The sequence below is a fragment of the Neovison vison genome, chromosome 3 (genome assembly GCF_020171115.1).
Source record: "Neovison vison isolate M4711 chromosome 3, ASM_NN_V1, whole genome shotgun sequence".
In the NCBI taxonomy this organism is placed as follows: Eukaryota; Metazoa; Chordata; class Mammalia; order Carnivora; family Mustelidae; genus Neogale; species Neogale vison.
In genome coordinates this window covers 163,693,461-163,717,189 of record NC_058093.1, presented here as the reverse complement: position 1 = coordinate 163,717,189, position 23,729 = coordinate 163,693,461, and the positions used below count along the sequence as shown (strand labels likewise).

At 34.6% G+C, this 23,729-nt stretch overlaps 1 protein-coding gene across 3 annotated transcripts in view; it reads right to left on the bottom strand.

The window, feature by feature from the left end:
* Positions 1–557: 557 nt before the first annotated feature.
* The window catches only part of TRAPPC8 (trafficking protein particle complex subunit 8), a 76,253-nt gene continuing 53,081 nt past the window's right edge, over positions 558–23,729 (bottom strand). For all 3 annotated transcript variants that reach the window (XM_044243215.1, XM_044243216.1, XM_044243217.1), the window contains exons 21-29: positions 21,950–22,097; positions 19,908–20,004; positions 18,569–18,637; positions 18,423–18,481; positions 16,195–16,368; positions 12,806–12,907; positions 9,336–9,481; positions 2,522–2,611; positions 558–1,609 (exon numbers count right to left, since the gene is read on the bottom strand). In XM_044243215.1, coding sequence (XP_044099150.1) covers positions 1,375–1,609; positions 2,522–2,611; positions 9,336–9,481; positions 12,806–12,907; positions 16,195–16,368; positions 18,423–18,481; positions 18,569–18,637; positions 19,908–20,004; positions 21,950–22,097 — 1,120 coding nt within the window. In that variant the 3' untranslated portion in view covers positions 558–1,374. The remainder of the gene's footprint in view (positions 1,610–2,521; positions 2,612–9,335; positions 9,482–12,805; positions 12,908–16,194; positions 16,369–18,422; positions 18,482–18,568; positions 18,638–19,907; positions 20,005–21,949; positions 22,098–23,729) is intronic.

Sequence of the window (23,729 nt, the reverse complement as noted above, 5' to 3'; positions counted from 1 at the left end):
TGTTTCAGAGCGCATCAAATGTAAGGCTCTGCCTCTCAGCTGCTTCTTCCTAAGTAGATTAAACACTCCCAAGGCAAAGTAGCCCCAAATGGTGATCTCTTCTCTCTAGACTTTCTTCTCCTAGATTCTGGTCCACTAATAACGGACTATATTGTTAACATTTTGTTTTTAGTAAGCTGTTTTCTTCTCTCTTATTTAGACCCTTTACTTTTCTTCGGCTGGAAGCTAAATCACCTGGTCTACCATACGCAGCAGCACAGTCTGCCATGTGGTTATTTTCAACAGTTCAGTAAGCATGATCTTCCTTTTTCCCAGGATATAAAACAATTATCCAAATTTGTAACGGGGCATCAGACATGGCACATCTGAAGACAAAATTCATTTGCTTGTGTAAAACATAGCCACTGAGGACTGTAGGAACAAAAACTGTACTTCATGTTTGGAAACAAAGTTTTCTCAGGAAATTGGCTTGGCCTGCTATAAATTAATATGGTTGGCATTCATTTTAAATAAAGACTATGTTAAGTCCTTTGAATTAAATAATTCTAATAAATCTATACAGTGAATAGCATGTCTTTATTCTATTTACATTTGTTATAAATATAATACATTTCTGAAAAGCTTATTTTTAATTAACTTGAGTAGATTTATATTTTAAACAGATCAACTCAATTGTTAAAGTTACATAATAAAGAATATGATAATTTAAATGACAAAAAATTTTCATATTGTGAAATAGTGCACCCTATGCTGAGATGAATGAAGGAAAAAAAAAGTCAAACTCCTTTCAAAACTATATTCAAAGCATCAGAAAATTTTTTTTTCTTTTTACAAAGTTATGTATAAGCCATAGGAACCACCAGATACTGAAGTATGAAGACTCTATAACCAAAGGTCAAAACTGATTTTAGAGAATTGTGTGAAGCAAGACAGGAAAACTTGTATTCAACACTCTATAGAACTTCACAGTAAAGCTGGAATTTACAGACTAATGGCTTAACAGGAGTATTGCCAACAAGGCCTTTCCTTCCTCGGAATCATCTGGTAATATTCATATACCATCAGTAAGTTGTAACAGCAGACTTAGACACTGATTTTTAAGACAGGGCTTAATAAGGTGCGTGGAAATGTTGAAACTCTGTATTATGAGCATGTAAATTATTACCAGGGTTCAAAGAAATATAAAAAAAGAATGTAAGTAAGATTCTCAGTCCAACGTGCTTTGCATCATCAACACATTGACAAGCCGAAAGTATTTTGCAGCGATCCGAAACCAACCTCCATAACAAGTTAGGTATTTCAAATACTGCTGTTAAAACCCATTCAGTAAGATCAAACTGATTCTTGTGGATTTCAGTACAAATGTGCAAGCTGTCACACATTATTAATGATGATCAGGGCAGGCATGGAGTTTTGCTGACTTGTTTCAAACACTGTAACTTGGTCCGATAACTTGGCAAATACCCTAGGCGTTCCAAGGTTATAAACACCTGTATGCACAAAGCATGCTTTCAGCTGCAAACTGTGAATCTCCTGGCTTTTAAGCTGAAGTTTGTATTGTGTTTGTCCAAGCCATGTAAATGATCCATGGATTTCCAATGCTTCTGGACTATGTGGGGAAAAAAAATGGTAAGTTGGAGGGGTTTCTTTATAAAATTTTTCCCAAAGTCCCAGTAACACAATCCTTTCATCTAGAGACTCTACTTCTAGAAACTATTTCATGAAGCCAACTCTTTATTAATAATGACAATAATAGCAACAGGTAGTATTACTGTTGCTATAATAGCCAACATGTTCCAGCCACAAATGTTATCTCAGTTAATGCTCACAACAGCAGATGGTAAATGATGGAATTTGATTTCAAACCTCATCTTTTAACCAACTGGTTATTCATAACTAAAAATAGTTTGTATATGGGAATGCTAATAATACTGAAACTGTTTATAATGCTGAAAAATGGAAAGCAACCCAGTATCTACCAAAAAGACATTAGTTAGTTTTTGACACACATAATCAATCATACACAGAACATGTCTGGATTCCGGAGAGCTGCCCCAGATCCTATTTGGGGTTTTATACAATAATAGTCTGTATACATTTCACATTATTTTTCTAAAAATCCATAAATTTTTGAATTCCAAAAAAATCTAGGCCTTGAGATATCAGATATGGGAATATGGACCCCGTATTTTTTTTTGTTAAGTATTAGTTTATAATTCCAAAAAGAAACTTCTTAAAAAATCTTCCATTGCGAACTTGCCGATTTTCAATTTTAGAGTTCTTTATCACCAACAGCTTTCATAAAAATTTTTGTCTCTGATAAAACAACTTGCTTCTTTTGGAAATTGCCTGTATTCCTGTCACTATTGTAATGCTGAGACAATCCTTTGTAACTCCTCTGTAACATTTGTGTTATGGCAAACACAAATCCAGGGCACAACTGAGTAAACTTTTTCTATCCATGTTAGATCATTATGTGCATAATGATGTACTAAATTGTACTAAATGTACTAATCATTACCTTGTTGTTTTATGCCGAAGATCAACTATTACATCAACATCAGCCTTAGAACAGTTGGACAGTAAAAGGGTGACTGGTACTAAACAAAGGCTGTGGAAGGAAAATAGATACATTAAGCTGTGCATTTTCTTTTTTAAATAAACTTTCTTGGAAATAACACAAATATCTAAAAAGCTCCTTAAAAACATTTAGATTCAAGTAAGGCAAAAAACTGAGTTCCAAAATCAATCAAGACACATTATTTGTGTAAATAAGAAGGAAAACATGTTCCTAAAATACCTGAATGCTAAGTATCAGAATATATAAATCCACAAAACCATTTTGTTTCCATTTATTAGAGCAACTCTTAAAAAATAACCAAAGTGTTTCTCAGTGGTTACTTCTCAAAATGAAAGACAAAAGTTTATAAATAATCTCAACTAGGAAAGAGCAATGAAGAAAAAAATAAATCATGAAAATACCAACAACTAATCCTGTGTTAGGTTTCTTGAAAATTACTTTATCTTGAGAACTTGGCCTTGACTGACATTTGCTTTTCTACCAAATCTAAATAAAGGCCACCATGTTTTGGAGAATGTGAAAATTATTTCTATACAACCAATTATGAGGAAATCCTTTTTAAGTGGACACATTTATAGGTAATCCAGTTTCTGACATTGCTTTATAATTAATGAACTACTAAAGCCTTATTAAGCATAGAAGAGACAGTGGCAGAAGAGGACATATAAGCAGACTGGTATAAATTTCAAATCAAGAGCATAATAAATGAACATATAACCTAGGCATAAATGAGGCCTGGTTATACCCTATTATTAATACTTTATAAAGAATATAGTAAAAAAATGAAATATAGCAACCTTATAAGTTCATGCAAAATAACTTTAAAATTCTGAGTGTATTTAATGCTTTCAGAAATTTTATAACCTCTTTTGAGAAATATTTTCCAAAACAATACTGCAAATAACAGATTTCCCTCAATCAAAAAGCTCAGATAATTTCAAAAAAGGCATATCCTTCAGTTGTGCTGGTGCTGTGCCCTTACCTCCCCCACAAACTTTTTACAAGGAAAGGAGGGCAATAAAGACGACTGAGTAGTTTCCAGTCTGAAGTACCTCCTTAAGTTAAATCCAATTGCTTAATTTATAACACAAAGCAAAACCTTAGGAACTTCTGGTATTCTGTTCCCATTTGATCCTCAAATGTCAAATTCTCTATGCCTTATCTAAATGTCTCTAGAAATGTGAACATCTAGATATTTCCTAGCCCCAAACCAAAGTCATTATCTTAATTCCTTCTCTTCCTCCACTCACTGTTTCAGTGGATAGCACCCCTAATCTATCCCAGCAAACCTTAGGGATCAGAGTAGGTACTTCTTAACTGGGAATGGGAGCTACTGCCTCACTTATCTCCACTTCCAATTTTCTTTTATTCTTCACAAATTCCTATCAATTCTTTCTCCCATACAACTCTGAAAGCTAGTTACTTCACCTGATTTTCTTTTCCTTACAAATTCAAGGCTGTTGTTTACTACAACAGCCTCTGGATTAGCACCCTGATGTAAGCCATTCTTCACATGGACTGTGTCTCGTATCTGACCTGTGCTTCCCACCTGAACATGGACCAGAATCAGATGGTGGGCGTGTTAAAGAAAGAAAAAAAAAGACAAAAAAGACTACGGGCCCCCCTCCCAGTTTTGGTTCTGCAGGTCTGGGGTGTGGAAAATCACTTTATTCGACAGACTTTCAAAAGCACTAATCTGATGAGCCACACACAGTACCCAGAAACCAAACTGCTGACAACTATCCCCGCCCCACCAGATTTAGCATTACTAAAGCCATGGGTTCTACAGTTAGACTACAGTTATTAGTTATTATTATTAGTTATTATTAGTAATTATTAGTTATTAGCTCAACAATTCTGTATCTCAGTTTTTTTGAGTGTAAACTAGGAACAATAACTGCACCTACTTCTTGGGCTCGTTATGGTGATTAGGTAAGATCAAACATGCTAAGTGCTGAGAATAATGCGGAGCACGTGTTCAAAAACTCCACAAACAACATCTAACACGACTTCTTACTTTGAAAGCTATGGCAGCTAAACCCAGTATGGTTCACATCTTTATCATCTCTGGTCACACTGTCTTCCTCATATTCTTATTCCTGTCCAGTCTGTATACTACTGCTGTAATCAAACCTCCTACTGTCCCATTCCATCCCACAGGTCTATATTACATGAAGCATACTCCTCCAGGTCCTCAATGTCTTCTTTTTATGCTTCTTTATCTTGCTTTAACTGAAATTTGGCTGAGTGCACAGCTTCCTCTATAGCCCTCGACAACAGATGCTGTTCTTCCACCATCCCCACATCTCTGGTCAGAACATATCATTAACGTAGTTCTCAGTGCCACTTCCTCATGATTTCTTCCTCCTATCTCTTCTGTCAAAACACCCATTTTTTGGTCACAAACTTCTCCACGGTTTTTCATTTTTTATGTCCTCATACTGACATACTAAAACCAGCAACAGTAACTCAGCACAGCAGATTCTTTGGGGGAAGAGGAGAGGATGCATATTTTGAAGTATTTGAGGGAAACACTGCTTCACTTCACGTTCATCTCATGCGTCTGTGAAGCAGGAGTGTACCACCTAGATGAGAAACCCTGCTCTGGGCTTCTCTTCTGTATCAGCTCTTGGCTTCAATTATTAAAAGCCTCAGCATGAATTTGCTTTCCTCTTTTTAATCCCAAGTCTTGTCATCATGTGGACAACTTTATCATCTAAGTAGACCACTCATTCAACATCTTCTCCAAGTTAGTATATCCAAAACTCAGCCATCTACCTTCCAAGGCCATGCTGTGATTTTTTTAGCCACCTAAAATAGCTACCTCTGAAATAATACTCTGTCACTCCACTCTCTAACAACTATCTCCCATCTCTCCAGCTCTCTCACTCAATTATACTTCTATTCTTAGTGTCACAGTGATGACCAATCACTTTGGCACTCTATTTCAGTGTTTCTCAACTTCAGTTACTGTGGCATAACTACTGTTTAGCAGTTATTCACTCCCCTCACCCTTCCCACTGGGGGACTGTGGATCCTCCTTGCTGATTGTGAAGGTGAAGCTAACTGGCCAATGGACTATTAATGTCTTTGATGCAAACAGAAGCCTTAAATGTGCTCTCACAATATGGTTCACATTTGTACTCAAGAAATGCCAGGAGAAGAACATATCCAAGGAGCTGCTGCCCATTTGGACTAAGCCCAAAATATATATAGTACAGACATGAACCCAACCAACCCACACCTTAAAGATGAGCTTCAAGCCAAATAGTAGTTGACCCGCAGATCCATGAGTGTAAGAATGCCTTGCAGGCTATCGAATTCTGGAAAGGTTTGTTATGAAGCATTACTGTGGCAACAATGACTGATATGGAGATGCACACTGCTATCATCTGAGGACTTTAAGAAAATAAGATGCCAGAGTTCCACTGCCAGAGATTTTGACTGAGCTGGCATTGAGCACTGGGATTTTCTTGTGCTGGAAGAATTACCTGGAAATTCCCCAGGTAATTCTAATGTGCAGCCCGGGTTGGAAAAAACTGCACTTTTTATCCTTTTCTAACCTGTCTTGTTTTCACATACTTCCATAGAGTTATTATTTAACTCTGATATTTTATTTTTAATCCATTACTCTACTTTAGCTTGATCATCTAGGTGGTATGCCCCTTCCTCACAGGCATATAAGATGAATGGGAGGTGAAGTGATGATCAAACCTGTCCTGCTCCACATACTTCCCTGCACTGTCTAGCTTGTATGATTCTTTTTAACCCCAATAGAATCATGTGGAAAACTACTAAATGCCCTTGCCTCTAAAGCGCAGCCAGGGTTTTTTTGTTTGTTTGTTTGTTTTAAGATTTTATTTGTTTATTTGACAGAGAGAGATCACAAATAGACGGAGAGGCAGGCAGGAGAGAGAGGGAAGCAGGCTCCCTGCTGAGCAGAGAGCCCGATGCGGGACTCGATCCCAGGACCCTGAGATCATGACCTGAGCCGAAGGCAGCGGCTTAACCCACTGAGCCACCCAGGCGCCCCGCAGCCAGGGTTTTAACCGCTAAGGTTAAAAAGAAGCACTGTGGAATCTAAGATATTTAGGAAGTACGTGAAGCAGGATGGGTCCAATGAACAAGTACAAAGTAGAACAATGGGTTAAAATGAAACATCAGGGAATCAAAACTGCTCATGAAAGTTCATGAAGTCAAGACAAATTCAACAGAGATAAAAAATAATAATTTTTTTCTCAACGATGGCTGCACTTTAGAGCAACATTAAGACCTGAACAAAAAGGATTTTATAAGTAACTTAAAATGGTTAAAATTTTTACAAATCTGGCAACAGTGTTGGTAAAGGTACGGAGCAAAGGGAATTCCCATATACTGCTAGTGAGATGTGCAAGTTGGTTAAACTATTTTGGAAGAATTCCTAGAGAAGTATGCCCCCCGCCAAAAAAAAAAAAAAAGGCAAGCACACATATACCAGGAGATTATACACAAGATTATTCACAGCCAAATCCAAAATAGCTCAAATAGGGAAATAAACCAAAAGTCCATCAACAGTAGAGTAGATAAATAGATAAATTGTTCCGGCATGTTCAAACATTCATAAGGCAATGAAAATTTTATTGCTTCATGCAATAGTTGACAATTACTAACATATCATTAAATGAAAGAAGCCAGACATAAAAAGAAAATGCTCCATAATTCCATTTATATAAGAAGTTCAAAAATGCCCTAAGCAAATCAAAATATAGTTTTATACTTGGTTGGAAAAATTATAAAGAGAAACAAAGTGATTACCAATATTGGGGGCACATGGGATAGTAACTGGGAGGGAATACACAGGGGGCTTCTATGACACTAGCAATATTCTATTTTCTCAATAGAAGTGGTTATTTTGGTGTTAACTTTGTGGGGAAAAAAAAACTCACCATAGCCATACATGTTGTTTTTGAACACTTATCTGTGTGTTAACCTTAACAAAGAAAGGGTTTAAAAGTGGTTAACACCATTTAAGTTACTTTTTAAATATGTCCAATGTTAATGCTGTCAAGGTCTTAATTTTGCCCAGCTATCTGTGTGTCCTTAGCCAGCTTCTTCTCACTCTTCTCAGAAGTTACCCTAAATTTCACTTCTCAAAAATGTTCTTTCCTTTATTCTCTTATCACCTACATTACTTTGAGTAGCTAACCTTGCTCCTAGAAATACTCCCTAAAATGGAAGCACTCCATCATGTGTGAACTGTTAAAATTTTCTCCCTAATTTCTTCTCTCCTTGTTTCAATAGTATGGAAGCCCCTTCAGAGCTAATCCCATCATTCTTTGGTATATCTTTCCATCTATTAAGGATTCTGTTATTCTCCCTGTATCCCATCATTTCCTTTAAGACCATAAACATAACCATATCTTACTATTAAGAAAACAATATTGAGTGGCTATTCCCAGACCCCTGTTCATAGCCCTGCTTCCTGGGTGGTCCATACTAGTAGAATACACTTACTTACCTCCCAATCTCTCCTCAATCTATTATACCCTGATTCCATTCCCATTATATAGTCACATTTTTCTAAAAAAACACTAATAACCTCTTCATTGTCATATCCAGTAAATCATTTTTTCATCCATTCACTACTTGACATTTCTGTAGCATTTTAAACAGTTAAACCATTTTTCTTTCCTTGAACTGTTCTCACTCAGCTTTTGAGTGAGAACTTTCTCTTCATTGGTCTTTTCTTCCTAAGTACTTCTTAACTAGTCTTCTTTGTGGATTCCTTTTTCTTCAGCTTTTCTCTCAGTTGTCATGGTTCTGCAGGTCACTCTTCTCTTTCTGTTCTATCCCACACCATCCCCACCCTTATCCAAAATTCATACCTTCAATTATCACTTAAAAGTCTTGTTCTAACAGACATCTCTCCATCTTTTCTTATACCTCCAAACTAGCAGCTTTTTGAAGTGTCATCTGACTTAGGACTTCTTGTTTTTAGAACCTTAAGTTTACATAATCAAGCTACTTACCAAGATTGCAAATACAGACGCCCCTTGAAGAACACTTCAAGGGTTAGGGATGCCGACCTCCACACAGTCAAAAATCTGTGTACACCTTCTGACTATCCAGAAATTTCTAATAGCCTACTCCTGACTCAAAGCCTTACCAATAACATAAACTGTCGATTAACACATATTTGCTATGTTATGTGAATTATATATTTTTATGATAGAAAGTGAGCTGGAGAAAGGAAAACGTTAAGAAAATCCTTAAGAGAAAATACATTTACAATACTGTATTTATCAAAAAAGATCATGTACAAGTAGACCTACAAAGTTTGAACTACATTGTTCAAGGGTCAACTGAACATGATTCTCCAAGAAGTTTAGCACTTAGCACTTAATAAATCTTAGTAATGTTGTCTAAATTTGAACTGTTTGACAAGTCTATAGTCATTTCTTACATTTAATTTGTGTCTAAAACAAAACCAAAATGATAAAATACTTTTTCTTGGTTTTGACTTACTGATAAACCTGCTCACCTAGAGGAAACATTCAGCAACTGAGGTGTCGAAGACAATATCCACCTTTAACCACAGCTGCAACATACAGTAATCATAGTAAAGGGTAAATTATTTAAGAGCAATTTCCACAGACTCAGTATTATTCTGAATTTCTTCTTCAATACTGGGGTTAATGCCCTTGTTAAAATAAGTAAGTGTGAACATGTGTGTGCACACGGGCACTGCAGAAAAATTTTAAAATAAACCTCAGACCTTTTTTGATGAAATGGATGATTAAATGATTCTGGATAGTGAAGACTTGTTTTAATGAGATTAGAAAGCTGCTCTACTGATGGTCTTAAAGGAACTGTAGTGTTTTCTGGCCTGAAAAATTTTAATAGTTCCATTTCTGGTGGCTCCTGAGAAAAGAAAAAAATATATTTGACAATAAAAACACTGTCTTGTTAAAATATAACATATACAAACAAAAGAAGTTAAAACCAGTTGAGATAAAGGAAAGCATGAACAATACTTTTTCTGCTCTTATTTACACTAACAGAATCATCTGTGATAGAACTTGGAATAAAGAATCTAGGATCAGAGTCATTTATTCATTCCCTATTTCTTATGTGGAGTTAGATTTGAGTTCTGGCAACTTCATGTATTAGCTCTGTGATCTTGGATAAGGTATTTAATACTTTAAGACTGAAGTTCCTTACTTGTAAAAAGGGAAAAAGGGGTTCGTAATTTCAAAATCTGTTGTCATTCTCATTTGGTAAAATTCCTTATTACTTAGTACTTAAGCCACGGACACTGAATTGTATAGTACTTGCTTTAATTGTTGAAGAACTAAAATTGCCTTAAAACTTCATTTTGAAAATAGACTGCTGTGTTTTATAGATTATAGTACTTCATCTGTAATAACTGAAAGTTAACATGCATGTAAAAGTCTCAATATAGCCAGTGTCAGGCACACCTGACACTGATACTGATATCAGTATCAGTATGATACTGATTTCAGTATCATTATCACCTAAATGAAAACAGAGAATATCACCCCCTTTCTACTATTATTATCTTTTTTAAGCTTTTTTTCTCCATTTTTCTTTACCATCCAGGAAAATTTTGATTTTTAATTTCCTGCTAGTCTTCTAGGGATTTTTGACCTGCACTAGGGATTGGCTACCTATAGCCCATGGGCCAAATCCAGCCTGCTTCCTGTTTTCATAAAGAAAGTTTTATATCCATTTGTTTATATACTGTCTGTGGTTGCTTTTGGACTCCAACAACAGAGATGAGTAATTAAAACAAAGACCTTCTGGCCAGCATAGCCTAAAATATTATCATCTGGCTACTGACAGAAAAAGTTTGCTGATTTCTGATGTATACAGCTGTAAAAGCAAGAACTAAATTTGCTTTTGATTCAGAAGTCACAGAAAAGTAAACGTTTACTTTGGAAGAAAGAAAAGAAGAAAAGCAGAACTTCTGGGGAACTAGTTATGTTCTATTTCTTGATCTGGGTTCTGGTTATACTGGAGTGTTCTTTGATTTGTGAAATTCAGAGTTATTCAACTGTTCTGTATTTATCTTACACTTTAATAGAATGTTTAAAAATGCATTCTTGTTTAAAATATTCTAAACATAAAAAAATAAGCTGTTGTTTGAGACTTCTAAACTATACTAAATAAAATTTCCATATACCACTTAGCAGTGAAAAACACATGAACAATGGCCACAGAAGAATATCAAAGACCTGAGCTAATTTACTGAGAGAATATTTAAAAGTTTCCCCCTCTCCCAGCTTAAAAGTAGCAAAAAGTATTTTCACAACCAGTGATAAATATTTGTCCAGTAATCTGACAGTAAGGATCTGATCCATACCTTATGACAGTTCCACCACAAGACAGGCAAGGAGTAAAGAACTATTATCTTTGTCTTATAAGTGAGTAGTAAGTTATGTAAGTAATTTGGCCATCAATCTGAAAGTCTTTGGGCTCCAAATTTATTATTCACAGTATTATGAAACTGCTTTATCTCCCAAGCTCAGTTAATCATATAAAGAGAATAAAAAATATTTCAAAGGTGAAATACAGAGAAATGACATGCCATTCATGTTATATAAAATGACAATATAACAAGAATAAATTTTATAGAAATCACTTTTTCATTTTCTAAATGCTAACTTTGCCAATGTTTAAGATGTTCCAAATTATCAGAAGTTATGTAACATACATATACGACTAAAACTTGAGACTTCTGTATTAATCAAAGGTGAAGAAATAATTTTTTATTTAAGAAATAGATTGGGGGTTAAATTTGATATCTTCATTAAAACTAATGTAATATTACCATTTGTAACCACTTAAGTAAAAACTGATTCAAGTTGAAGAACTGCCAGTGGATGCTAAAACTAGTGGACCTAGGTTTGATAGGAAATCAGACATTTACAAAGGTCCAAATTATCTCCCCACAAATTACTTATTAGAAAAGGAAAGGAAAAACAGTAACTATACTGCAGAAAAATATGGGGATACCACCTTAATCAAATGATCCATCACTGATAACGAAACAAATTAATAGCAGGCACTTTTTGATATAATACACTGACAAGGACATAACATCAATTCTGTAGTATTCCTGCCAAAAAATGTATAATCTTAATCTAATCATGAGGAAACACAAGAAAAACTCAAAAAGTCATTATTCTAATATTAAAATAAATAGCCCATGCTCTTCAAAACGGTCAATGACAAAATGACAGATCAAGGCTCAGAAACTGTCCCAGATTAAAGGAGACTAAAGAGATAAAAGTAAATGTTAATACATGATCCTGGACTGGATCATGGGTAGGAAAAAAAAAATTGTCAAGCATATATATGATATCTGAATATGGACTACATATGAGTGCAAACTTCCTGAATTTAATAATAATGTCTGTGATTATGTAAGAATTATCCTTATTTTTCAGAATATTCAGTGAAGTAAACAGGGGTAAAGAAGGATGTCTGCAAGTTACTTGAGAGTAATTATTTGGGGATGATTAAGAAAAAGAAAAATCAGTGTGTACATAAATAGAGAAAAAATGATAAAGCCAAGAAGGTAAAATGCTAACCACTGTTGAACGTAGTGAAAAGTAGAAGAGTCCTTTATACTACTCTTGCAGCCTTTCTGCAAGTTTGAAAATTATTTCAAAATAAAAGTTTTCAAAATAATGAGAAAGCTTGAAATTGAGATGTAAAACTCATAAATACAATATGAGGTCACTGTTCAAATTACTGGATGTGCTTAAAGTTTGCTCATATATACTATGAGAACTTTTTGGTAAAATGAGATAGTTTCTCATGAGAAATCAGAAATCACTGTATGAAACACTATTACCAGCTGCTGCACCACTCCTCAGGGCACCCTTTACATTTTATGTTTTGCCCTCTCTGGAGTTCTGCAGTAGTATCAGCATGTTTCCCTTCTTCTCAAGCAAATTATCTTTTTGCAACTATCAATTCTAGATTCAATATAGAATATTTATTAGAAACCTCAAGATCACAAGTGCATCTTAATACTCTTACGAGATGCTAATAAATTTTAATTTATGCCCAATTCTCCTTCTTAGTGTTCTGCCACCAACCCCACCACTCAAATCTCAATAGAAAAGCCTAATCAAACCAGACCCCTCAAAAACCCAAAAACCAACCAAACAAAAAACTCCACAGTTCACAAGATGACCCAAAGAAAACTCTTATTACCTGTTTCTGAGGACATGAAAAGGCTTCTTTTCCTATAGTGTGAAGAATAACATGATGCTGACCTTCCAAAATAAGCTGCTTACTATCTTCCACTACATAAGCCTAAACATACAAAGCACAAAAATGTTAACTTTCTTGGCAGTAACCTCAAAAGGAATGAATGCAATATCTGATAGAAGGTAGAAATATTACAGCTACTTAACAATTATCAACACCATGGCTGTGTCAGAATTTCTACTTTTGTATATTCAATCAATAAAGAATCTATCAAAATCTGTTTTGCCTCAATGTAACACAGTTGGCCTCTATATGTAAGGGATACATCTTACGATCTTTTTAAATTTTTTCTAAGAGAGCTCTTAAACTAGTCCAAAAAACAGTGCTAGAACACAAGCCTTTTCGTTACTGGACTGCCAATAATACAGGCAAAACATTTTTTCTCAGTCTTGCTTCTGAAATGCTTCAGGGTTTATCACCTAGTAGAACAAAATCAGTGAGTACAATCATAAATCTTCTAAGTGGAAACGTCACACCTTTGGATATCTTAAACATAAGTACATACATTAAAAAAAAAAAAGGTTGATTTCATCTATATCAAAACACTGGGCCCAGCATATAACTCATCACTGTCTTGAATGCTTCTGTCCCAGAGAAAATGTTATATGTATATGGCTCTGATATACTGTTATCATCACATTATGCAAATGCAAAGGCTTAAAAACTTTTTGACAAGCTCAATTTTTTTTACTATCAGATTCAACAGACATAAAATCTCTCAGGCAAAATGCTATAGAAGTTTTAAAAGTTTTCATTTCATATTTTCAATTTGTGTACTTATTTAATCATGGCTAGTTTTGCCACCCGCAGACCACACTTGGAATAGTGCTGCGTGAAGACACAGGACAGCCTGGGACCTGCTCAGTGCACATTAACACACAGCACAGCAATGCTGGAGTTAAACACCTGCTGGGGTAGGCCTTTAGTGGAGAGGATGAATACTAAGGGTAAGGTCTGAGACATATCCTGTTTTTTCCAGTGGTCTCATGGGATTGAACAAAAATCACCCAAAGCCTTGTCGAATTCTCTAATGCCTTCTCCTCTCTGCTTAACTTTTTAAAACAAACCTTTATATTTTGTTAAGACTGGTCAAGAATTGTTCTGTACCCCTTTTCCAATTATTTTTCATAAAAATATTGTCTGACCTCTCCATTTTTCTTCTACATCCCATTTTATTGAAAGACTACCATGCTTCCTGTTTCCTACTCCACAACTTAAATGACTTTTTAAGTTTCCTTTCATGTAGTGTGTCATTTTTGTATTATCTAGAGACCTCACTAAAGAAAATCTACCACTTTCTCAAATGAGATTTGATAACCCTATCTTAGATACTAGTCACTACCAATTTAATATCCTATTCTTTATTCTATTCAAACTTTCATTTTCTGGCCAAGGAGCAACATAATCTTAGCGTTCTTCTTCATGTAATCAGCAATAATTGTAGTAGTAGGCTGCTATTCAGGGCTGTTTTCCCCCCCAGCCAAAGTAACTGTGGAGTACAGATACATTACTCAAAATCTTGTCTCGGAAATATTACAAATTGTTACATGGCAGAAATCTGGGGAGTGCAGCCACATATCCCAAAGATCTAGTATACATTTAATGAGGGGTTCGTTTACATTAAGGAGCAGTATCGCTGAGCCTGAAAATAGAAGCTTCTTAATTTCTAAGCTTTAAGAACATTTAATTTCAAGCTAAAAAAAATTTTTAATAATAAATACCTAATAATTTTTAATAATAAATACATTTTAATAATAAATACCTTTTTAATAATAAATACCTAAATCAATGAAAGTATCAATTTGTTTAAGTGGTTTTATCGAAACTCATACAAAAAGAAAAAGAAAAAAAAACTCACACCAGCTTGGTTTAAAAAAATGTTTATTAGAAAATGTATGATATAATTAAAAATAATAGAATATCTGAACCAATTTAAAAATACGTGTATTAATCATCTACTATGGGAGTATCTCTATGTGAGTCCTTGTTTCAGACATCAGGAAATCAAACCCTTCCACACTGTTCAGGTAACCATCCTTGGACAAGACCCTTAATTTCACTGTAGAATTGTCTTTTAAAAAGTAATACATAATTACACATTACATGTAACATAATTTATATATAATTACAAGTTCTTATAATATATGCATAAAATACAAAAGGGTACACTGTGAAAAACAAGCCTCCTTTGTATTATAGTAAGTGACTTCAAGGAAGACTAATGGCTAAACCATCTCAATCTGGTCTGCCATGTGTGGATCTTAATATGATTTTAAAAACTTAAAATATTTTCAAATACTCTGGAAAAACTGAAAGCAAATCCAACAAACAGATAATAATTCAGAATTATTGTTAATTTAGTTGGGTGAGATAAAAATACTCTGGGGTTATTGTTAAATAAGAGAGTCCTCATCTGCTAAAAGTAAATATGGAAGCACTTACAGATAAAATATTATGTTATTTAAAAAAATACTACAGCAAAAAATAAAGGAAGGTAAAAATAAAAGAAAACAAAGGAGAGGGGCTAATGGAATAGATGAAAAATGAAGAGCAACATATTAGTGACCATGAAGCCCGAGTAATGGGTATCTGAATGTTCACAGCTCTATTTTTCCTTTTTTTGGTGTTTGAAAATGCCCATAACAAGGAGTTTAATAATGATACCTGTTGTCATGGAGCTTATCATATCTACAATATTTTCAGTACCACTAAGAAGTAACAATAACAAAAAAGGAAGTTATCTAATTTGAATGAATTCTTTTCTAAGTAAAAAAGTCATTATAGGGTGGGGGTGGCACCTGGGTGGCTCAGTAGGTTAAGCTTCTGCCTTTGGCTCAGGTCATGGTCTCAAGGTCCTGAGATCGAGCCCCAAATCAGGCTCCCCAATCAGTGGGGAGTCTGCTTCTCCCTCCCTCTCCCTCTGCCCTTCCTCCTGCTTGTGCACGTGCACTCTCTCTCTCTCAAATAAATAAATAAAACCTTAAAAAAAAAAAGTTTTAAAAAGTCATTATGGGGGTGGGTGGATGGGTGAGCCTGGTGGTGGGTATTGAGGAGGGCATGTACTGCATGGAGCACACTGGGTGTTCTATGTAAACCATGAATCTTGGAACACTACATCAAAAACTAATGATGTACTTACTGTATGGTGACTAACATAGCACCATAAAAAATTTTTTAAAAAAGTAATTATGGAACTTAAAAAAAAAAGGTATAAAATAAATACTAAAACTGAAAATCTTACGCAAATATAAATATTAGCTTACATTTGTTCTTTAGCTTAAGGCTCAAGTATCTACAAAGCAAGGCTTCTGAAATAATTTGGTAACACATACCTTCCATAATACGACAATATTCAAATCCACCTCACTGCACTTCTGAATTAATCTCACAGCATCCTCTACTGACTGTTTTTCTGCATGCACAGATGGCTGGGCTTGTGGTTTCTTCAATTCAGAAGATAAACTTCGATAAAAGAAGTCTGCACATGGACTTGCTGAGCTTATTATCTGTTAAGAGAAAAATCACTTATCTACATAAATGTTTTCAACTAAATATACCCTGCCAAAATGTAACTTCTCTCTATATTTCTATATTAACTAAAAAAGGCTTATTCAATCATTTCTTGTCAATGTGTCAGTACCGGGAGGCTGTGAAACACACTGAGACAGTTAAACACCTAAAATATTTGGTACAAATTACCCTGAGTCTTAAAATTGCTATCTCAAAATAATTAAACTACACTGCCATGACATTAGTCCAAGTATCGAGGGAAGGTAATGGATAGTTCTAAGAAAATGAATAAAAAATAAATTGCTGAAAAGTAATATTCTTTGTACTATTAAAATAACAAATATCTCATTCAAATACTTAGAATATTAGACAACATCTAACAAAACAGAATGCAAATGTAATTGCTAATCTTAATATGGCTTTTATACTTGAAGGGAGAAAACATGAAAAAATAATTTTAAAAAAATTTTAAATGGAATTGGAACTACAGGAATTTCCTTTAACGGAATATTTTTTTCATAGTAAAATCTCTATACTTATGATTCCCTGCATTATAGGCTATGTTGTATAAAGGTTAAGTTTCAAGTTAATTATTAAATAATAATATGTAAGTTTTTGCCTTTAAGAGTGAACTATTTTCAGGTAAACAATTGTTCCAATAGGTTTCTCATTAACCTATAGTGCTTGGTGAGTTCTATTTACTCAACCAGATTCATCAATAGGGAAAATGTCTTTGTTTCTGCTTTCTTCAACAATACTACACAAAATTACTTGACAACAAATACAGTAAAAATTACAATCTTAATATAATTTAAGGGCCTTGATTTGTCTCTAACGATTTTAAGTTTCAAAAAGAAACGAACAGAACAAACAACTGAAATCATGAAATCTAAATTCAATCATTCAAGAGGCACAATGTGGCTTTATTTGGAAATTACTGGGCTTTTGGTACTCTGAGATATTTCTAAATAACTATTTCTTCAAGTAGTCAAAAGACAGCCACAAAGAATGTGTGAGATGAAGGCAAATGTTAAGAGAAATACAAAAGTGTAAGAATGTCTAGGATTATCAAAGAAAAAAATACAAAGAAGAAACAGTAACTGAATCAGTAGCAATAATAACAGTAACAGGGCACAACTACATGGAATTTTATACCCTTGGTCCAATGTTTCTCAAAACAGATCACCAGATCACCTCTTCCGATTATCTCCAGAGTTGGCTGAAAATGCACATTCCCAAACCACCCAAGATGTAATGAACCACAGTTTTAGAGTTGGGGAGGCAAAGCCCTCATTTTTACAAAATTTCCTAGATCAAAAATAGGGTCTACAGGCTGATAACTTCAACATTACCTAGGAACTTCTAACAATTTATTATACGTATTTTTTAAGTAAACTCTGTGCCCAATGTGGGCTGAAATTCATGACCCCAAGATCAAGAATCACATGCTTCACTGACTGCATGAGCCAGGTGCCCCACCATCTACAATTTAGACCATCAGATCCCACCCCAGGCCAACTGAATTAGAATCTGCATTTTAACAAGAACCCCAGATGACTCATACGCACAGTCTCTAAAAGTTTGAAAACCACTGCTCTAGTGGTTTGATTCTTACAAATAATTAAGTGGGACTATCACTGTCCTAGACAACATATTTAAAATCCCTCAGAATTTTTTATTTGGATGTCAGAACCATTTGAAACACCAAAATCTACATGATTATCATCTTTATATTCCACTCTGACCACTTTCCCTAATAAATAGGTTCCCTTGTATAATCCGGTTTCATTTTTAATCCCAAGGATTGTACTTTTTACCTGTGATATTCTCAAAAGGAAGTTAGTTTTAAATAACTAATTAAAATGGTATAATCCATATAGCATCTCCGCTCTGTTTCAGAACACGAAGGTAAGTTGTAAATCTGAACAAAGCTGACATGTTCATCCACAAAAGATTCTGTGGATTACAAAAGCAATAGTTTTGCCAAAATAGTGAGAGATTCTAAAACTGTGACTTTTAAAATCAAATGCTATTGTGCTTATTTGCATACCTGTTCATTTCCAAAGATGATATCTGCAAAGATATATTTTTCTGAGAACTGTGTGGCAACTAAAAAACAGGGGAAAACAAACTAATCAATATCGTCATGAAATATAAAATGACCCTTAGAAAAGTGTGAAAATAAAATGCATTTACCTTCTTTTTCCCTACATCGTACTGCCTTGAAGCAAAATTTTCCCTTCTCTCTACTAGCAAGTTTGGCATCTAGAAAGAAAAGAAAAAATTTCTAAGACCTTTCTCAGCTGCTTAAGACAGGGTAAAACATAATTCATTATTGAAACTTCCTTAGTTAAACTGAAAAATAATTCATAGTTACAAATAAAGTTTAATGAAAAACATCTCCTTTCATCTCCATAAAGCAAATTCATTCAGCTCTTAAAAAGGAAGAAATTCAATTTTCTTGAAATTCACGTTTGTGCATGCATGCGCGCGTGCGTGCGCACGTGTGTGTGTGTTTGTATGACAATACAGATAAAGAGAAAAGTTTAAAAGATCAGAACCTGGGAACCAGGGAGCCCACATTCCCACCACTCTACCATTTCTTGATTTCCTTTCAGTATTTTTTCATATATATGGTTTATATCAATATTAGTATATGCACAAACTGTCCTACAATGTATTTTCTCACTACTGCAAACACTCTGAAAATGTTAATGTATTTTAATGACTAAAAAATAGTCTGAGTTATAATTTAATTCACATTAAATCTACACTGAATTTCTCTGCATTAAACATAACCTTGCAATACACTGCTCTGTTTTCAATGTATGGATTTTCATGTATTTTGAATTGATTTCTTTGTATAAATTCCAAAAGTAAGGATTACCAACAGACTAAATATGAGTTTAAACATTTTCATATTTTTTTGAAATATACTGTATAATTCTCCAGAAAGAGCAAATATCATTCTGCCACCTTCACTCCACTCTTAACAAGCACTTAGCATTCTCAAATTACTGCCAGGATAATAAACCTAAAGAAATATTCTGGAAAACAATTTGTCAATATATTTATCACAAGTATGCATATTCTTCTGTTTAAATGTTATATAGGTCTGGAAATACATGGAAAAGTCAGTCACTATAGGGGTATCATCATTATACACAGAAAAACAGCCTACCAATGGCAAAGGAAACCAAAAGAAACTTCCATATTCTAGTCTACATGTTTCTGTACTGTTTGAAATTTTAAAGGTAATCATGTACTCAGGCACTGATTTTCCAACTGAATAAAGAAAATGCAAACAGAAAGATGGGGAAGGAAATAAAAAGATGGACAAGAATGGATTAAGAAAGGTAACTTGATTCACAGTCAAACTACTGAAAACACAACTGAATGCTTAAAAAAGTTAATTATTAAATTATTTTTTGAAAAGGTACCAACAATTTATATGATATTATAGTACTACTCTGATACTCTGAAGCAATGAAGATATGAAAATTTACTATGAAGAGGGAAAAAGTCCCAAACCTACCTTTGTTTTCAGAGAGATTTACAGATTTCTGTAACTTCCAGTGTTTGCTACTACTTGATACTTGTACTATATGGAATTCCTTAACACCTGCTTCACTCTATAAAAAGAAATAAGAGTCATTCAGGACTTAGGAGCACAAACTTAGAGTATAATGAAAACAATATTCTGGGTGCCTGGGTGGCTCAGTGGGTTAAGCCGCTGCCTTCGGCTCAGGTCATGATCTCAGGGTCCTGGGATCGAGTCCCGCATCAGGCTCTCTGCTCTGCAGGGAGCCTGCTTCCTCCTCTCCCTCTCTCTGCCTGCCTGTCTGCCTCCTTGTGATCTCTGTCTGTCAAATAAATAAATAAAATCTTTAAAAAAAAGAAAGAAAGAAAGAAAACAATATTCTGACACTGCTACCAAAGTAACATAAGATGAAATTTTTATTTTGAAATAAACAATATAAATTTCAGAAAGCTTACGTTATTTAAATTCTTCCTTAGACATTCTTTTTTTCTTTTAAGTATGCTCCACACCCAGCATGGAGCCCAATACAATCTTGAACTCACCACCCTGAGCTCAAGACCTGAGCTGAAATAGAGAGCTGGATGTTTAACTGACTTTGCCACCCAGGTGTCCCCTCCTTAAACATTCTGAAAACAGAGAGGTCAACATTTTACCCCAAAACTATATTTAACTATAATGTACACCCCATAGCAAATTTTAAAATATTGAACAGCATTCAATTATTAAAACCTATCATAATTAGTTACTGGGAGTTTTTAATAGATAAAACATTATATGTTATCAATTTTTTTTGAAGATTTACTTACCTATTTTAGAGAGAAGAGACAGAGTGTGTGTGTGTGTGTGTGTGTGTGTGTGTGTGTGCAAGCGTGGGGGCAAGGGGCAGAGGGAGAGAGAGAAAGAGAGAGAAGAGAAACTTAAGCAGACTCTGCCCTGAGCGTGCAGTCTGACAGCAGAGCCTGGGCCTAAACTAAGAATCAGAGGCTTAACCAACTGCACCACCCAGGAACCCCTTGTTGTCAATTCTGAATCAAAACTGTAACATTTTCTTTTAATTTCTTCTAATCTTTATGAGGTATCTCATTCTCATTAAGGTAAAAAACAACAAAAACAAATCAGAATCCCAAAATATAGTCAATGCACATAAAGTTAAACTGTACAAAACTTTTTATTCTCCTGAATGAGAACTAATTTGAAATTATTAAAATCTTAAAATTTTAGGAACACCTGGGAGGCTCTGGCAGTTAAGCCTCAGGTCATGATCCCAGAGTCCTGGGTTAGAGTCCCACATCGGGCTCCTTACTCAAGAGGGAAGCCTGCTTCTCCCTCTACTTGCCACTCCCCCTGCTTATGCTCTGTGACAAATAAATAAAATCTTTAAAAATAGTAATAAATAAAATCTTAAAATTTTGTTTTTACAAATGTTACTTTCTTTGAAGATCATCAAAGTATTAGCAAATATCTTAAAAAGAAGCAACCTTACAAGTTTATGAAGCCAAAAGTAAAGGACATTACAGAGTAACACTTCAAATAAGTATTTGAACTAAATCAACCTGAAACTAAGATGCTATTTTAATCACGAGATCTCATTCCCTTAATATTTACTTTTATATTTAGAGATTTAAACAGGAATGGTGAAAGGTCTGAAATGCTTATATAAAGAAAATGATACTCTCAGAAATGTATAAATGAATGTTATCAATTTAATATGGAATGTGAAATCCTAATACAACTCTGTAAATTTAGTTATATCAATAGATTCTCAATGGTTGAGACTAGAAAGCACTTTATCTCTATGGTACTGAATTATTCACATATAGAGCTATGTAGCATATGAATATATAAATACCACCAGGTCCTTTTTAGACCTAAAATTACAAAGCTAATGGAAAATTAAGATGTTTTCACACTGTTGTATATGAACATTTCTAAATTCCTAGCTTATGCTATCTTGTGGGGGAAAAAATCCTTTACTAAAAACAAAGTAAACCCTTCAAATATAATTAAAAATAAAATTTAGTTTTAAACCAACTTACAGTATTGGTATTTTCCACATCCACAAAGACTAGCATATTGCCCCCTCGGCCCTCCTCATCTTCAAGAGAATTACTTCTGCAGACAGTGGCTCGTACATTCAAAGATCGGCTGGTACAAATAACTGCAGTGTGTCTTAATATTCTGTGCCTGAAGAAATACAAAATTGCAAATTTAATGGAAGAAGCTCCCCATTTCTTATGATTCTCTAATTCCAAACAAAGCTTTTAAAACCTAATTGCTCCCAGGGCCATTTATACTTAAAACAAAGATAAAAACAGAGTGTAATACAGTAAAATTATCTAGTTAGCATAACTTCATTTCAATTCTTTCTTCTCAATTTGGAAGGAAACTAATAGTTTCCCAGACTCCAGGCATGTCTGCTCACTAAACTCATCAGTATAGCACATGAAATAATTTTCATGTAACAATGTCCTGATTATGCTGCTTCTCTGATAGTGGTTCCAAAGCAACTGATCCCTTATCAAGTAAACCCCAAACTTTCACCTGGCCTTGAAGGCCCTCCACAACAGAGCTTTTTACACTTCAATATTAATTCCCCTTTACTACTTCTTTTTTCTAATATTATCTCCTAAATTTCTTTTCTTTTTTTTTTTTTTTTTTTAAGTACAACTGAAATACAATGTCCTAGGAGTTTCAGGGATAAGTCAAATTGATTCAGTATTTGTATACACTATGAAATGATTCCTTTGGTAAATCTAGTTACCATGTCATCATACAAAGCTATTGTAGTATTACTGACTATAGTCCCAATACTGCAGACTACATCCCCATGACTTATTTTAGAAATGGAAGTTTGTACCTCTTAATCCCCTTCACTTGTTTCACCTGCACCCCCCAATCCCCTTCCCACTCTGATAACCAGCAGCTTCTTCCTTGTGTTTATGAGTCTGTTTCTGTTTTGTTTTTTGGGATTCCAACATATAGGTGAAAAAATCTGGTCTTCCTCTGTCTTATTTTACTTAGCATATACCTTCTAGGTCCACCTGTGTTATCACAAGTGGCAAGATTTCATTCTCTCTTATGGCTGAGTAACATTTGTGTGTGTGCGTGCGCACACATGCCCCATCTTCTTCATCCTTACAGAAGGACACCTAGGTTGACTCAGTGTCTTGGCTATTGTAAACAATACTGCAATGAACATAGGGGTATATATATCTCTCTTTGGATTGGTGGTTTTGTTTTCTTCAGATAAATACCCAGAATTGGAACAAGGAATCGTATGGTAGTTGTATTGTAGGTTGTTTTTGCTGTTTTATGTAGTTCTATCGCTGTTTTCCATAAGAAGCTGTACCAATTCAGATTTCCACCAAATGTATGTGGGTTTCTTTTTCTCTACAACCTCACCAACACTTACTATTTTGTCTTTTTTTTTTTTTTTTAAAGATTTTATTTATTTGAGAGAGAGAGACAGTGAGAGAGAGCACGAGCGAGGAGAAGGTCAGAGAGCGAAGCAGACTCCCCATGGAGCTGGGAGCCTGATGTGGGACTCGATCCCGGGACTCCAGGATCACGCCCTGAGCCGAAGGCAGTCGTTTAACCAACTGCGCCACCCAGGCGTCCCTATTTTGTCTTTTTAATAACAGCTAATCTGACAAGTATGAAGTAACATATCTTTGTGATTTTGATTTTTCATTTCCCTGATTAGTGTTGCTGAGCATCCTTTCATATGTCAGTTGGCCACCTGTAGGTCATCTTTTGAAAAATGTCTTAGATCCGATGTCCATTTTTAAATTTTTTATATTAAATTGGGTTAAGTTC